At 33.9% G+C, this 18,184-nt stretch overlaps 2 protein-coding genes across 8 annotated transcripts in view; both read right to left on the reverse strand.

Annotated features, from left to right (window-relative positions):
- Positions 1 to 5,621, reverse strand: part of LOC131850424 (mannosyl-oligosaccharide alpha-1,2-mannosidase IA) — a 72,605-nt gene extending 66,984 nt beyond the window's left edge. The window contains exon 1 of the mRNA XM_059200634.1: positions 4,911 to 5,621. Within this exon, the coding sequence (XP_059056617.1) occupies positions 4,911 to 5,519 (609 nt within the window). The 5' untranslated portion in view covers positions 5,520 to 5,621. The remainder of the gene's footprint in view (positions 1 to 4,910) is intronic.
- A 7,878-nt stretch (positions 5,622 to 13,499) lies between these two features.
- LOC131850502 (uncharacterized) overlaps positions 13,500 to 18,184 on the reverse strand; it is an 85,491-nt gene continuing 80,806 nt past the window's right edge. For all 7 annotated transcript variants that reach the window (XM_059200740.1, XM_059200746.1, XM_059200745.1 and 4 more), the window contains one exon: positions 13,500 to 18,067. In XM_059200740.1, coding sequence (XP_059056723.1) covers positions 13,784 to 18,067 — 4,284 coding nt within the window. In that variant the 3' untranslated portion in view covers positions 13,500 to 13,783. The remainder of the gene's footprint in view (positions 18,068 to 18,184) is intronic.

An 18,184-nucleotide genomic window follows, 5' to 3' on the forward strand; every position in this document is an offset into this window, starting at 1 on the left:
AAATGACAAACTATTGAAAAAACGTTGGATTACTATACATATAGGTATATTGGAGTACCTATATGGAAAACAAAAGGTAAATCATAGATTATTTAAAGAATCGATTAAAATAATTATAGACAAGCTAAGTATGATAAATAATTTATGTCACACGAATATACTTATACGATTCTCCGTAAGGGTTTCTCTGTCAGTCTCAATTTCAATCAAATCAAATACCCAACATCTAGATTATAAAATATTCAAGACTTCATATTCAATCCTCGTAATTACATACTCGTGAATGTTAAATTTATTTTATTTCAGAATCTTAACGTCTCGGTCCAATTTAGGGTAGAGAAGGATAAAGGCTAGTTTCTTATGTTTTCTTAGTTACGATTAAACTCAGTAAATAACATAATACGAATACAATCCAGCTATCACAGTGAATATATTATGTTATGTCTGCCAAAAGTTATAAAAATAATTTGAATAACATTTTAAGACTTGTGAACACGATTCGTAATATAAAAATACCGTTATCAAACGAGGTTTAAATCGGTGTATCCAAATATTTCGCGGATGCGATAATTTTATTATAACCTTGGCGGCGAATACTCTAGTTACAAAATGTGTACAAATTGACACAAACCATATACTCAGATAAAAATACCTACAGAGCATTATAATATTGAATTATCCGTGACGGTATAAAATATAAATATATATTATTCATTAATAACTAAAATATGAGACATGCGTATCGTAAATGCGAAAATATTTACAAAATCTAAGAAAATGCTATATTTGTACCCTTGTCGGAAACCGACCACCCAGAATTTAAAGGGATGATCGGATTTTGAAGCATGATACCATGTTAAAAAAAATACCGAGGTGATCTCCACTTACCTTGTGGGTACCTACTTATCTTGCTAGAACTGGGAACAATTTCTAACAATTCTCTACTTTATAACTCAGAGTTCAAAAATCTTCTTGCGACTGTGACTTTTTTATATATAGTTCCTTTTATCCACAATCAACACTAATTATAAACTCATAAGTGTGTCTGTCAGTTTGTTCTTTAACTTTTCATGGATTGACAATGGACAAACTTGGAATCACTTTACAAAAAAAACTCAATGGCATTCAGCATCTTGCTGTAACAAGATGTTCCGCTACTTTGGTTGTTCGCAGGATTAAGCAATGTACCCATGTGGATACTGTGAGATAAGTGTACTTTAGTTATTCTGATAGCTTAATCTCAAATTGAATTTTCTTATGAGGTATAGCAGCTGATATACGGATATATTACAAAAACGTGCTCTTCGTGCAATTTACTGTTGTATATGGGAATACATGATTTATTAAGAGAAATAATACAAATAATTGATTTTAAACTGAATGAACGAATCTTAGTGATATCTGACGAAGATAAATTGGTATCTATAGCATCTGCTTATGGACTTTGCAGTATGTTGTGACAAATATTGTCATTGCACAAATAACATTTAAAAAATATTTTTTTAATTACAGTTCCGGAATGTACTTTGACGCTTTTATGGGGTTCCAAAAACATAAGATGTCTAAAACTAAATTGACGACTCGCTGAAACAAACTCGTTAGGTTACTACATTACAGTTGCCATTTATATAGTCAACTCTATTAAAGCATGAAATCGATTTACGATTACAGAAATATAAACATGCATGCATTGCACCTTTAATAACTGTTTGATTGAGAACGGTGGATAAAAGTAGCTATTATTAAATTAATTTAAACTGTGACTATCCTTAATCAGCTTGATTTATTTGCAAGAAAATCAATTTTGTTTAAGTAGAATTTACTGATATGCACGTACATGTAGTTTAACATATATATATTGTTAATCATGCGTTAACTTAAGGTTAACGTATTAAAACATTTTTCTTTCTTTTGTTCGGATATGTAAGGACGGTTTAAAAAAAGTTAGTGAAACTCTAAAATACAGTTGAAAAATAAAAAAATAAATTTAGTATGAAAAAGGACGCTCAGTATTTTAATTCCGATCACGCCCATAAAAGCTGTACAATAACTAGTTATTTTGTAACAATACAAAGCATTGCCACTTGTCAAGTAAATGCACGTAATGTTCAATTTTGATTGGTAATGATAATCTAAATGAATATAACAATATATACCCAGCATTGGTAGCAATCACAATGTACTCTGTAATATCCATGCTTCTGTTCATGGTTTAGTGGTTTCCCATATTCCACCATGTGGGCTGTGAGCTTGTCGAATCATCCTCACTGGGCTCGAACAGATCAGCTTTCTATTTCGTTAGCAAGTGACGCCTCCGCGCGCTATGCCTTTAAGAGTATGGTTGACTGACCACTAGTCATGAATAGTGAAAATAAGTGAACAATTGTACAGAAACTACGAATACGCTTACAAGATTATTTACAACTAGCTTTTAACGGCGACTACGTACGCATGGAAATTTTTATTTCTACATTTACAAATAAAATCTCTAAATTAAAATAGTCTAAGTGACTCCTTATAAGTACGGCATATATTATACTTTCATATGCATTCAGTGAAAAGCTTTTAGATTGAAATTAGAAACAGACACTTAAATTTAATTTATTTGTATAGATAGCTAGTTCAGTTACTTTAATTTTAAACTGCATATAGGTACGTTGATTTATTGAGAATGGCTCGAGCCATATAATTGAATTGAGTTATTTTGTGGAAGTCCATTTCATTACGATATTATTATTTTCGGTTTTCTGTAGTAGTGTAACTGCGGAACAGTCAACATTTATCAACTTTTTAAGAAAAGAATTGACCGATATAATTAACGTTCTTTATTTATTAGTAACTGTAATGGCAAACTACACGTAATTCGCAATTGAGTTGCGATAACTAGATCGCCACATTGCCGTCGAAATGAGACGGCACAGCGACTGCGACGTAATTTTATTAATTGTAATCTATCAAACTATAAGATAAACACCTTATATTGACGTTCACATACCTGCTCCGATCGATTCAAACAGGGTTCGAAATTACGACAGCCTAGTTAGAAATTCGGCCTCCTAGTATTACCCTCCGAATAAAATCGTAACTGTAAGGCATGAACTGGCCTTGAGCGGGTTTGGAGTTCCGTCTGCACTCGCCTTATGATTCGGTAAAGCAGTAAAGGTCAGCTGCGGTCAACAGCATTAAAATAGTTGAAAAATATGCTTAAGTCCGTTTAGCTTCTATAAATTAGTACTATCAGCAGTATGTTGGCGTCGCATTACCGTCCCACCCCGCTTCAAGAAGCAAAAGCAATCAAATTTAAAAAATATGCTTGCTTTGCCAATGGTGTTTCGGTTGTAGGGTAGTGTTAAGCAGTGAAAATATAGGATAGCAGCTAGGCCATCTTAGTCCTGTGGACGGGTAATGAGTGTCACATTATTACAGAGTTATATATTATTTTTAAGTATGTCGAATGGTAAACAAGTCTTGCCTGATGTTAAACGATAAATATGTAGTATATAGTAATGATTCCAGCATTTACTTTCCTCATAACAAAATTCATTTATTTTAGATTTAGATATAAATTAAGCATACCAATGATTGTTATGGTTCAGCGCTCCCACATTACGATTACCACAGAATATGTAATAGTCATTATTACAGACCAATTATGTATAATTGTACATAGTGATTATAGTTACTCACCTTGATATTATACCTGAATATAGAATGTAATGTATGTAAATATAGAAATACCAATCTCAAACTTACATAGTTTAAATATGTATTATAAATTTGTACTAGAAGACAACAAAAAGTATTCGACAATGGAGAGTCAAGTTAAGTGTTAAACATATATTATAGGTATTTATAATTATTTATATGGTTTATTAATTTGTAAGTAATAAGTTTTTAACTGAGTTGATTTAGAATTATAATTGTTTTTATAAGGATAATGTTGAATTTTGTAAAACATAGAAATATAATACTACTTATAGTTCTAAGTTAAATTCAACATATTTTCTAATTTTGTATTATTTGTGTCTTCTTACTTTATTCTATTTGAACTTATGGGGAAAAAAGTCCTTTACAGAAAAGAGCAAAATTAATACTCATAAACACCAAATGTTTGGGAAATTAATCCTTAAAGATTGATAGATTAAGAAGCATATTAAAACACTATAACACCAAGGTCATAGATGTTTAAAGAAATATAGACAATAAACTATTCAAGTGTACTGATATTGATTTCCTGACACTTTCTTCACAGTTATAAGGCTTCACAGTTTCAAGGCTAACACATAAAAAATACACACAGCAACATATCAAACAGTACACACTCCTTTGAAGTAATGAATATGTATTAATAGGAAGCCATGTAATATGTAGATTATTTTTATATATTATCAAAGGTTTTTGTCCACCTTTTAAAAAATCAAAACAATAGGATGTACAAATAAAGTAATGTACCATTTGGTAAATAATAAAAGTTGTATAACCATAGAGCTGGTAAACTAAACATTTATATATACATTTATTTGATCCTGTGACTTTATCCGAGAGAGATAAATGATAGCCTCTACACATCCTGATAGTACAATCTATCTTAACATAAAAATTAAAAAGATCTGTTCAGCCGTTTAATGTTTAATTGTGGAAATGAAATATAAAATTTAACAAGCAGACAGACAAAGGACTCTGTCTGTCTGTCAGACACTTTCAAATTTGTAATATTAGTTTGGATAGCTATGAAAATCAGAGAAATTATGGCCTATGATACTGTTGTGTATTATAATGTTAGTCTGACATAAAATTACAACATATTGTTTCATTGTTACACTATTACATTTTTTTATTTAATTTTAATTAACATAAGCATGTCCACTTATTAGCATACTAGTCATTTAATGTGTAATCATAACACTCACCTCTTTCACAGTTTCCAATTTATTTTTGATGTCTGGATCTACACCAGACGCCAATGCAACCACCTCATATTTATCAGACCCTTCTGCTTTATGTCCTGAAGGAAATACATTCCTATCACTATCCTTCTTAGCAAATGCTGGCTCTTCAATAGCGTCCACTGGGGGTTTGCTTGGTCCTTTAGAAGACGAAACTGAAGGAGCCAGATCAAACTGTGGTCTCTCCAACACTTTCATGCCCATATCCTCGTCTATTTTAGCCCGTAAGCGGATTCTGTCCTCCACTATGTGTGGATCGTCACCTTCTTCACCGTGCCGTACAATACCCACCACGGGGAATTCTCCAACATCATTTTGCGCGAGAGGAGGTGGCATAAGCAACTCAGGTCCCGCTTTCTGTATGCGTTTGTACACTTTATAAACACTGTCATTTACACTATTGGAACTTTTGAACTCTGGTAAATAAAATAATGCTCCTAACCACACGATTGCGAATGTCAAAAGTACAGAAACAATCAAATATTTTTCTCGGAGGCGGAATGATCGCCGTGATATGGACGGGACGGGCACTCCATTCACAAACCGTTGGTAAGAGGGCAAAATCCCCGTCATATTTACGTAAAATAGTCCCTATTTGTATAAATCTACATTAATAATGTCAATTTTATTCGGGCAAACAATCCTATAGTTCATCTGCAGTAGTCAACGCGAACTGCCAAAGTGTCAACTGCCAACTTGATTTTTTTTTTTTTTTTTTAATAATGCTTTATTCATGACCATGGATACAAGTCCTTCAGTCGAATACATTTTTATAATGAATTTAATACAAAACATAAGAAATAAACTATTATATAAGCTTAGACAGTACAATTTTAGTAATAATTCATTAATATTAAATTTTTTCCACAGTATGTACAATGTAGTTATATATTGGAATAAAATATGCAAAGTGAGATAGCAAATCTTGAACGCGGCGGGGAATACTTTGTGAGTGTTCCTTTGCGATGTCACTAATGTCACTGACAAGAATCAACCGTTGTATGTTGAAAACTTGGCATTCAAATATAATATGGTTTATGTCAGCATTTATCTTGAAACAGTGGTTGCATCTGTTGTCATTTGTGATTTTAATTCTGTTGAGATGGGATGGAACTAAACAATGGCCGAAACGTAGACGATTGATGATAGTGATAAATTTTCTATTGTAATATTTGAATTTGCTGTACCAAGGTGTCACTGGTAAGTCTGGCTGTAATTCTGCATACCATTTTCCTTTATTTTCTGTGGTTATGTTCCAGTACTCTTTCCACACTCTTCGTAAGTTACTTTTAAAATATTGGTAGTAGTCGGTAAATGGCACTTTCAAAATGTCTGTCTGATCTTCATCATATTGTTGACGAGTTGCCAAGTCTACGACCTCATTTCCAGGTATGCCACTGTGTGAGGGTACCCATACAAATTCTACATTCTTATTTTTACTTAAAGTTATTAACCTATTTTTTATTTCATATATAATATAATTTTGTTTATATGTACAATTGCCACTGGATAAAGTCTCCAATACACTCTTGAATCAGTAACTATTAGTATATTTACATTATTTACAAGGTTATTAACATATAACAAAGCACTTAATATAGCATAACTTTCGGCTGTAAAGATGCTGCAATTACTTTTGAGTTTAATACATTTAGTATATTTCTTTTGTGGATCATAATAAGCTGCTTTAACATCATTTAAATTTTTTGAACCATCGGTATAAATAACATAAAATTCTGATTTCTTATTTAAAAATTCTGCAAAGTCATATTTGTTATATATTAAATCTAAATGAAATGTAGTGTCAAGGAAACAGATTAGTGAATCATATGGACATTTGTATACTGGCCATTTGTCATTTATATATATTCCACCTGTAGCATTTTTAACATGTGTCATTATTATTGAGATTTCAGGTAATGATCCTGAAATAATAACAGATGCTGATATGGGGGAACCTACAACTAACTGAGAAAGCTGTGCAGGATATAAAATATTTTTAAGCACAATACTATTACTGGAAGATAATTCCTTTATACAAAATCTTTCTGCCAGTTGTAAACGTCTTAGAGACAATGGAGGTATACAATTTTCAACTTCCATACTATTTATAGGTGTGGAACGCATAGCTCCACTAATGATTCTCAACCCTATATTTTGTATAACATCTAATTTCCTCAACAATGTGGTACTAGCAGTCATATAGGCTAAACTACTATAATCAAAATGACTTCTGACTATGCTTTTATACAGTATATTGAGTGTTTTGGGATCAGAGCCCCAGTAAGTTCCTGCTAAACATCTCAAAATATTTATGCTCCTCATTGCATTTTGACAAATGTAATCTATATGTTTATCAAATTTTAATTTATTGTCCAAAACTATACCTAAAAATTTGTGTTGATGGACAATGGGTATTATTTTGTTATTATACATAATTTTAAGATTAGTTTGTGTGAATGTATCTCTACTAAATACTAACACAGAGCTTTTTTCTGAACTGATTTCTAGTTTTAGAATATTTGAATAATACTTTTGTAATTGATTTAGTGCAGTATTTATATTATTTATAGCCAAAGGCAAACTTTGACTCTCAGTGTATAAAAGCAAATCATCTGCAAACTGTAGTATGTTAACTTTTGTAGTATCCACATAATTGAGGATTTCAGATGTATACAAGCCATACAATAGAGGGGACAGGGTTGCTCCCTGCATTGTTCCCCTGTTAACATATTTAGGTCCATGTAGGATATTATTATACTTAACATAAACAGTTCTGTTTTTTAAAAAATTAAAAATCCAGTTTAATATTTTGCAGGGGAAATTTAAATTATGTAGGACATGAATTAAGGATTCTATATTTACATTATCGAAAGCACCTTTAACATCTAAAAATACACACACAACATTGGAATGACTTAATTTTGCTTTTTTTAATAGGGATATAAGAGTTACAAAGCTTTCAGAACAACTTTTGCCTTTTCTGAATCCAAACTGAATATCTGGCAACTTATTCTGTGTTTCAGTAAAGTAGTCCAAACGTAATTTTAACATGTTTTCAAATAGTTTGCCTAGACACGATGACAAGGAAATGGGCCTATAAGATGATGCACAGTTAATATCCTTATTAGGTTTCAAAATTGGAATAACACACTGGGTTTTCCAGGATTCCGGTATTATTAAATTCTCCCAAAGTTTATTGTATATATCTAATAGTATTTTAATTGCATTTGGATGTAGCTGTTTTATTAATTTATATGTAATATTGTCCAAACCTGGTGTTGTATCTTTCCTACTCTTAAGCGAAATATGAAGCTCGGCCAGTGTAAAGGGTCTGTTGAGAAAGGAGTCACTGTCATTTTTATCAGATTGATTCAATATATCAACTAAATTTGCATCATTGCATTGTGATGGAGCTGTCAACATATCTAAGAAACTTTGTACCCAGTCATCATTAAAATTTTTGTTGGAAGATGTACCTATCCTTTTAAACTTTTTAATGGAACTCCATATTTTTGAAATAGGTGTCATTCTATTGAAGCTACTACACAACTCTTGCCAGGAATCTATGCGTTGTTCCTTTAGAATTCTTTTTTTTTTAGCATCAACTTTTTTATAATTTATGAAGTTAACAATTGTTGGGGTAACTCTATATTGTAAAAGGGCTCTCTTAGACTGTTGAACAGCATCATCACATGTTTTGTTCCACCAAGGCACTGGTTTTCTTAAAGTGTGTATAGTTTGTTTAAACTTTGATTTTGGTACTGTCTTGTCTCTGATGTCATATAAAATATTAACAAAATTATTATAAAATTGTAATGGTGTGTCATTATTTACATTATTATGTACATTTAAGTGGAAAAAAATACTTTCTGATAAAGAAAAATATTTCGACCAGTCTGCTTTATTATATAAAAATTTTTCTTCTACAGGTCGGACCTCATACACTGATGGCCTCACATTTACACTTACCTGAGTTGGATAGTGATAGCTGCCCATCGGGTCATCATGGACTTTCCACTCACAGAGAGGAGCTATTCGGGGACTAACTAATGTTATATCTATTGCTGATGCCTGCCTGTTTGGATGATTTGGTGATTGAATGGTGGTTGGACTACCATCATTTAACACACATAAGTCAAGTTCATCTATGAGATTGTATATGTTATTACCTCTACTATTGTTTGTATGACAACCAAACAAAATATGATGTGCATTAAAATCACCCATAATGAGACATGGCTTAGGAGCACTAAGTAGAACTTTTTTCAGTTTGTTGGTATCAAATCTTCCATTAGGAGGACAATACACACATAGTATGTTTAATTTGCCTATGGATGTTTCTATTGCAATACATATATTCTGAACTGATTCATAAAAAGTAGTAGTTATGATATTATATTTAAAATTTTCTTTTATTAAAATACCCACTCCATTGTGTGTATTTACTGAGTTTTTGAATATGAAATTATAGGATGTAAATTTAGGAATTTTACTGTTACTTTTAAGCCATGTCTCATTAATGAGACAGATATCAATATTTTGTTCATTCATGTATTTTTGCAACAGAGCTTTTTTACTCTGTAAGCTTTGTATATTAAACTGGGCTATATTTAAGTATGTATTCATTAAATTAAATTTGACAACAATATTTCTTTTATTGTCTTATTAGTTATTGACATTTTCTCTTTGTTGTTACCGAGAGCAACAAGAGATTTAACTAATGCATTAATTATAATTTCATTATTTACAATTTGATCTGCATTGAATGCAGTATTATTATTATTTACATTTTGTTTAAATTGTGAATTATATACATTTAAAGATTTCTCTAAAGTGGGATATACTTTTGGGGTTGTACTACTTGAGGGCATACTCACAACAGCGGCATAGGAGTGATTGACATATTTACTTCTTTTTTCTTCAATTTTCTTCTTTTTAATGGGACAATCTCTCGAAATTGCTAAGTGGTTACCACTACAATTGATACAAACGATTTCTTCTACATCACATTCTTTGTATGAGTGTTGACCAGCACATGATGAGCACATCTGTGAGCTACGGCATACTTTAGCTGAATGGTTAAACTTCAGACATTTGTAACATTGGACTAATGGTGGAATATAAGTGTGTACAGGATATCTAAATAATTGTATGTAGGCATATTGTGGTAAAGTGGTAGCTGCAAATGTGACGGCTACAGTGCCCAATGGAGATAGTTTTCCCTCTACTTTTTTCATAAAACGTTTGATGGATATCACTTCGGTATCACAACTAATACTTTTATAAATATCTTCGTTGGACATGTCTGTCGGTACGTATCTTATGATACCAGTTTTTTCTGTGATATATGCTGGTACAAAAGCCTTGAATTTATACTTGTTTAAAAAATTGTCCATTTTTAAAAAATTATTGGCTGGTGCGGGCTTTCGAAAGGTCACACCTATTTTATAGGCGTTTACTCTGTGTACACCTGCAATGCCTTTCACATTTTCGGTGAATAACTTTGTTAAAGTAATGGGGTTTTTATTCCCAACTTTTTCATTTTCTGTAGATTCTACATAGACAACACAATCTACACTATGATTTTCAGGAAACTGTCTTTTGTAATTGGGTTTTGTATACATTTTATAGTCCTCGGATATAATTAAATGATTCGGCGACATCTTCCGTTTTTTGCCGCGTTGACTTTTTCCACGGTCGACGGGGTTTCCCCGTCGCTACTATCACTCATTTTCTTTGCTTGATTTATTATTTAGGTATTTACAATAAGATATACAATATTTACAATAAAATTACAATTAAAATAAAAAAATCAAAAAGGAGAAAATTTAAAACACCCGCTCAATTTGACTTCCCGCCAAAAAAAAAAAAAAAAAAAAAAAAAAAAAACTGCCAACTTGAGACTTTTTCGGGTTAACGTGTCTGTGTACAGTTTTCTACCACTTAAATTATAAATAGATAATAACTATAATTTCGCATTACGCGATATAAATCATTGTTTCTTTTGTTTTGCTTAATTTTGTTATAACTCATGAGATATTCCCACTTAGGACTGAAAAATCGTAAAACCTTTACTAATTTTTAGAATTATTACTGCAGATTACTAACGTTGACATTCGTGGTGGATCCATGAAAAAAATACATAAGTGTATTTTTCTTTAATTGTTTTTTTTATTGCTATCGCTATATCAGTATCTATATTACAGTGACGTTCGTTATGTACCTGCTCATTACAATTATTTTGACATTGAATTTCTATTTTTAGGACTCTACTTATATTAATTATATCGTGTATTTACTTATTTTTAGTTTTCAGTGCTTACCCAAAAGTTTTAGTGTGACCCCAAAACTAAATCAAATTGAATATTTTAATGTATTATATTTCTCGAAACTGTTATTTAATTTTAGTTAGTTAGTCAATTGTATAATTGACAGACTTAAGTCATAATATAACAGTTTATAGTGGTCATTAAAATGTTAATAATACATATTTTTACATCTAAGAGCAACAGTATAAAAGAGTTCTTCTTGATAAATATCTACTATAAATACCAAATACAACAACTTTATGGCAACATTTGTAATATTTGTAGTAATAGCGACATCTCTACAATTTTGTGAACATTACGAGTTCATAGTCTTTGCTTTTATTTTCTTACTAGTACTTTTGAGTAACTTAAGTTTTGAACACTATTGTACTGTAGTGAATCTGTCTTAGTTTTCGTTAAATAATAAGAGTACATATCTAGAAATTAATATTAGACTCAGTGGATAATAATGAGGTAAAATAAACAAATCGAAGAATCACTACTATAAATATTAACTCTAATTGGAGTTGATGACGCATAACAAAATTATTACAATCCTTCATAGTAATTCTTAAAATTTGTTTTATATTTAACAACATTTTATATATAACAACAACAACATATGACAGTGTCGTCTAGTCAGACTTAGTTACCCCAAAAGTCATTAGTTCAATATCTGGCATACCTACAAAGCTTTGAGCGTCAGTACCTATATATTTCTGAGTAGGTAACTCTCCGATGATGGAAACAAATAGAATCCAAGAGGCCATAGTATGCTTCTCCTCCCTGCTACATTGCATTCAAATATAGGTAGGTACCTACTCAGCGAAATGCTGACATTTCTATCGTTGCGTTCACCAGCAGTCGACAGATGACAATGATTCTGAATACTTCAACTGCGATAATTGTCATGACTTCTGATGACGGTATATTTTATGTTTTATACATAAAACATAATACAGCTGATTATCTTTATAGACTAACCATTTGTGGCTCTGTCCTAAGTATTATTTGTCCCCATGTTTCTTGAGAAGGCAGGACATGGTCTTAAGCCACTCCCTAATTTCCTCCGCGCGTTTGTAGTGCCTTCCGCTGATTACTGCTTAGAGGCATTAGAATGGTTGGAAAAATTGATTTTAGCGACTATATTGTTACCGCTATTATTTATGTTTGTGTTTGTAATGTAGCAGCAGCAGGAAAGGAGATGAAGTGATAAGTACAATGATTGCTATTTACATTATGTATATTAACAAAATATTTACAATGAATATATATACAAGAAAGATGATTCGGTCTCGAATGACAAGCTTGTTATTCTTCTTGCCCCATCGTAACTAGGCAACGGTGTTGCCGCACGATGATAGTAGATTCGCCACAGGATTAAGGTATTAATGATTAAATTTGTAAATGTTGTAAAGGTTTTACAATTTCATTCCTATTTGCTCAGTTGTATAATACCTACCTAAGAACATTAGTCCACAGCATCCTGCCTCACCCTTAACGACAAGCTGCTATTATTGCCAATCAGCCATTTTTTAATGCAATGTAGATGTATCTGTCGATCTGTGGCAATACTTGTCTGCTTTTAATATTAATCCATACTATTATGTGACAATGACGGCCTCGGTGTTCTAGCGGTATAGGACACCGATTTTCTTCCGGTGATCGCGGGTTCGATTCCTCGCACGGTACAAACATTTGTATTCATCAGTATGATTGTTTGGATCGGTCTGGGTGTATTCTATATTTCCAAAAAAATCTAATTATTATATCAGTCTCCTAGTACCCATAACAAAAGCTCTGCTTACCGTGGAACTAGATGGCGCTTTGTTAATTGACCAAGGTTGTAATTATTATTATTAATAAATAGTTAATCGTTCAAATTGGGGGAAAGGCGATTGTTGATTGTAGCAATGTGGATTAATAACCCTATTGCTAGTAATGTACCATGCCAGGTTGACCTGCTCGGAGTGCCCCCTAGAAACGATCGTGATAAATTCCTAATGAATTTATGAAGGGCTAACTGACCTGACATCATGCACATCTTATCATTCTCCACTGGTCCTGCCGGCGTAAGCCATTAGCGCAGCCAGAGGACCATTCCATTACATCCATTTAAAAAACCATTGAAGTAAAATGTGCGCAGATACATCAGGTAGGTCACCAACCAGGTGAATTTCTATTACATGTATTTGTATAAGGATGAAATAAAAGACCTTTTTATAATGTTATATATATATATTTCATTCAATGTATAAAATGTATCATTTTCTGTTTTGTATATTAATATTTACATTACTTATACGTTTTAAATAACGTACCTATTTGAGTTTCACCTATAAGTACATCACATAACTAAATCTAGTACAATTCTCAAATGAGATCAGTCGTATCTATTTTTATAATACGTTATTAAGATTTTAATATTTACATTACATTAATAATTCAATTAAATATCATCTATCTAGTTCATTCCAATTTTTTAAGAGCAAAAGTCGCCTTTAAACTATGACGACAAATTATATGCTATGAACGTGGTTTGAATCTTGACATATAAAAATCGCAGTCTGGACAATATAACGATGGAGAACATACTATTTTTTTCCTACACAAATTACATAATGTCTTTTGTCCTAACGCTGCACTTTTCAAGCCTTCTCCATTATAATAACTATTCCCATTCATTTGTGGGGGTATAGGTGATTCGGTGCCGCCTTTTGTCCCAGGCTCAAATGAAACAGATTTCTTTTGTAACGGTTTTGGTTGTGGCGTTTGATCATAAACGTTGTAATTGTTTTGCGCGAGATACTGCTGTTGTAAGTATTGATTATCAATATTATTTGCATTGTTTTCTATATTGTAAGGCTGATTGTACATAGGTCGCTGCTGTTGAGAATTCGCGTAATGCCTAACGTCGTGTGCAAGTGGTTGATTGGAATTATTATCAAGGTAATTATTTGAAACTTTATTAGTGTTACTATTGTAATTATCTACAGGCGAGTCTCCATGGGGAGGAGGAACTCTCTGATATAACATAGCCGCACCGTAGTGGTTGTTTGTACTATTCACCGGGTATCGACTAGAATACTCGGAGCTAGCGTAGTTTGTCGGTGGGTTGTGGTAGCTCTGGTAAGCCGGCGAATTGGTGGGTACACTTTGGTACGGCGAAGTATTGCTTTGCATGCTTTGATTAGGTTGCCGATTTGTATTATAGGTGTTGGTGGGAGGCGATGTGTGCTGCGGTAACCTTGTATCTCTTTGATAGCTATTGCCGTTTTGCGCTGGCGTTGCTTGATGCATTTGATTGGGTGGGTGCGGATATGTATTAGGAACAGACCTCAGTAAATGCGCGGGCACATAAGAACTGTGTCCAGTAGGAGTCAGTCTACTCAATGAGTTTAGACTATACATCGGTGGGGTAAGATTTTGATTTGAATAGGCTGACGGTGGTTGATTGTACGGTATAGGATTAGTTACATTTTTTGGTACTCCAGCTGATATAGGTAGATTTGTATTTGTGCCGTTTATATTGTGTGAGGGTAGTGTAGAAGGAGGAAGTTTTTCATATATACCTGCTCTTTTTGGTGCTCCAAGTGGTTGCTGGTGTGACTGTGGTGGCGCTTGATATGGTACATAAGTCTCCTGTAGTCTTGAGTAGTCGTTATGGTCATTGTCGCTCTGTGCAAAAGAATTTTGTGATGATGATAATGTTGTGGATCTTGATGACTGACTATCAAAAGAATCTTGTCTTTGAAGCGTAGACTTTTCCGACTGTAAAGGCATTATAGTCATTTGTCTTTTATTCATTGCAGATTTTAAAACTCGTTCCAATATTGGATTAGGTATATAGTTATTATCCTCTTCTTCTTCAGCTTTAGATGATACTATGACTACGTGGTCGCAGAAAGACACTGATTTCTTTTTAGGCTTATCTCCAAACGTAGACGATATCGTAGTATTAATAGACTGCTGTTGGTCATTATATTCGTCTTGTAACTGGTTAGGATCTATTGACGACGATGACGTACGTCTATTATACATACATGCGCTGGATTGATTAGCGCAATTAATAACATCTCTATTAGCTCTCATATCCACAAAACCAATATGAGACCGTTCTACATCTGGCGCAATATTTCGGCCAATATTTTCAAACATCTGAGTATTATTTTTGACAATATTAGAGTTTTCTGCTATTTGTTGAGGATTTTCATTAGGTCCAGAAAGTTGTCCTTCGAGTGAATTTGACCTTTTCAATTTAATAGCAGCCTGTTTAGATTGAAGTTCTCGTAACCATGAATTACAGACTGTGTTCATTGTTTCCTTTTTATTGACCTTTGGAGTAACTTCAGTATTCCTAAGAATCTGGTTACGTTTTTCTCGTAACTGTGCTAATAATGATCCTTTAGGTATCTGAGTATCATTCGTCATATTACTAAGTGAATTGTAGTCATCCATATTTTTTATATTGTTCAGTTCCTCTTCGAGAGGAGTTAAATCTATAGGTGGCGGTGGAGGAGGAAATTCCTCACTGGGTTGTCTGGAGTGATTTACTGAATTCATTGGACTGGGGTAAGGAGGCAGTTCGAATATTTGTGGCGACCTCCTTATTGGTAAAGCGCAATCTACTACGTCAACTCCTTGATTAAATGCATTGCTAAGATTCTGAATATTACTTTGTGTAGGTTGTATGACAGGCATATGTTCATTCTTAACTGGACTTTGCTCCTGGTGAATCATGGCCTTAGTAACAACCATTCGAAAGTTTTGAGATGGAGAATCATCAAGTCTATAAGGGTTCATTTGCTGACCATCATAAGAGGACGGTAAGAAAGGCAAAGATTGTGGTTCATCACCATACTGTTCCGAAAATCCTCCATCTTCTTCATTATCTTGTTGCATGTAAGAGAAGTTATCTCTAGTCACAGATGGCTGTGGTTGACAATGTGTGCCATGCTCCATCACTTCTGTATCAAACTTAGGCCCGCTAAGCTGGGAAGTGGTTCGTAACGGTGGTGGTGGCGGAACTTTTGTGGCAGTAAGTATTTTGCCAACGCTACCGTGTATACTTTTCCTCATAAGTTTACTTCTTTCTAGGTTCGGATTTGTTCCACTTGCGGTTGAATATTCTAAATGGCCTTCAGATAAATAACCACTTAAGTTTGTTTTATCATCGCTTTTTCTTCTTCCGACTTCACCATCATCTACAGATGAAATACGTTTTTCTTTGTTCGGTGCCTCATTGTTTCCGTCCGCACCTTCTGTTAAGTCAGGCATAGACCGATTTTTTCTTCTTATCAGTCCACCCATTAATAATTTTCTTCGTATTTTATGTTGTTTTTTACTTGCCTTCTTATCGTCAGTAGTTATTTCTTCTTTTTTCTCAGTAGCTACTGGTATTTCTTTACGAGCACGACCTCGGTCTTCACTTCTTGATCGTTTTTCTCTCACTTTTTCATCGTCTCGCGATTTATGTCGTGGTGGGCGCTCGCAAGGTGGATTATTGATATCGTCTTCAATAGACTTCGGAGATTTCTTGGCGGAGGTTTTCTTTTTAGGTAATGTAGCGTAAATTTCAATAGTAGCAGAGGCATTTTCAAGACCTCCTTTTGTATTTCTAACGGGTGCTATTTGCGGAATTTCAGTAACTCTACTTTTACCAGCCATACGTCTTTGCAAACTTCGTGAGCGCATAACACAAGTGTTATGTTTCATCCGTGCCACAGTCATTGTATGTGGATTATTATATGGCGCTTCCATTGCAGCTCGAGCTTTAGATGTAGCAGCATCACATAGAACTACAGCAGTTTCGTAGTCTGCTGCATCTTCCGCATGGCGGGATTTTTCAAGTAATCTGTCTGCTTCTAAACATAAAGCCTCACAGTTACCTCTTGCTTTTATATCTGGTAATTGAGCTAGATGCATGTTACGTATGCCTTGCTGAAGCGGTAGACTATCCGTAGACGACAAGGAATACGAATCATATCCTGCATCACACGAACCGCCACTAGACAGTTCGCCTTTACGAGTAGGACTACTTGGCACACTGCCTGGTCCACGACCTCTAGTATATATGTAAGGACTCTCCATTGACGACGAGGCGGATGAAGCACTATTACGGTCCCCGCTCCAGTTGCCGGAGTCTCTTCGTACTCTAGGTCCTGAGCTATCTGAACCTGATCCTGTACTCATACTGCGACCTAATTGGGTATGACGACTATTTTCAAGCATATTTTCTACACTTTTTCTACTAATGTAATCGTTTTCGTTATCAGGTCCAGGAGTTACAGCACGTCTAGGATAGATTTGTGCTAGACTGGTGATTTGTCGATCAGGAGCTGGTGTAATTGCTCGTCTCGGCTCTGGTGCTGGAAATGGGATCACATCTTTAGGAGCATGGCGCGTGTCACACGGTGTACCATCCACCGCAGCGTACAGTAAAAGCAAAGGTTGAAATCTCCCTTTGCAACATTTCTCTACAACTTGCGACCATTCGGGGCCGACTTCTTTCACATCGGCGTCATCAAAATATATCCATAGACGCAGTTTACTATGGAAAAAGAAAGTTGAGTAATGTTTGCCATAGTAGGTTACGAGTCCTACGAGCCTATGCGTGGCTCGCGTAGCCCATGACCAATCTGCACATGAATGAAAGGCGTCGGCCGGACGTAGTTCAGTACCGAGAGCTGCATAGACTGCCGCTACGTGTTCAGCTGATGGTCTTTCAGAGTCCCATACCATGCCAATGGATAGAATTTCCGGACGATTATTTAATGTTCGGCATATTTGTATTTTCGCTCCGCATGCGTTCTGAAATAAAAAAATGAATTCTTGAAATAAAGTTTAAACTTAAAACATTTCAGTTACATTATAGTCATAAGTCTACTAGCCATTCCGAATGAAAATTATTAATAAAATCCAGTCTGT

This window comes from Achroia grisella, unplaced genomic scaffold (assembly GCF_030625045.1).
Source record: "Achroia grisella isolate CSIRO2021 unplaced genomic scaffold, CSIRO_AGI_Agris_v1 utg770, whole genome shotgun sequence".
NCBI lineage: Eukaryota > Metazoa > Arthropoda > Insecta > Lepidoptera > Pyralidae > Achroia > Achroia grisella.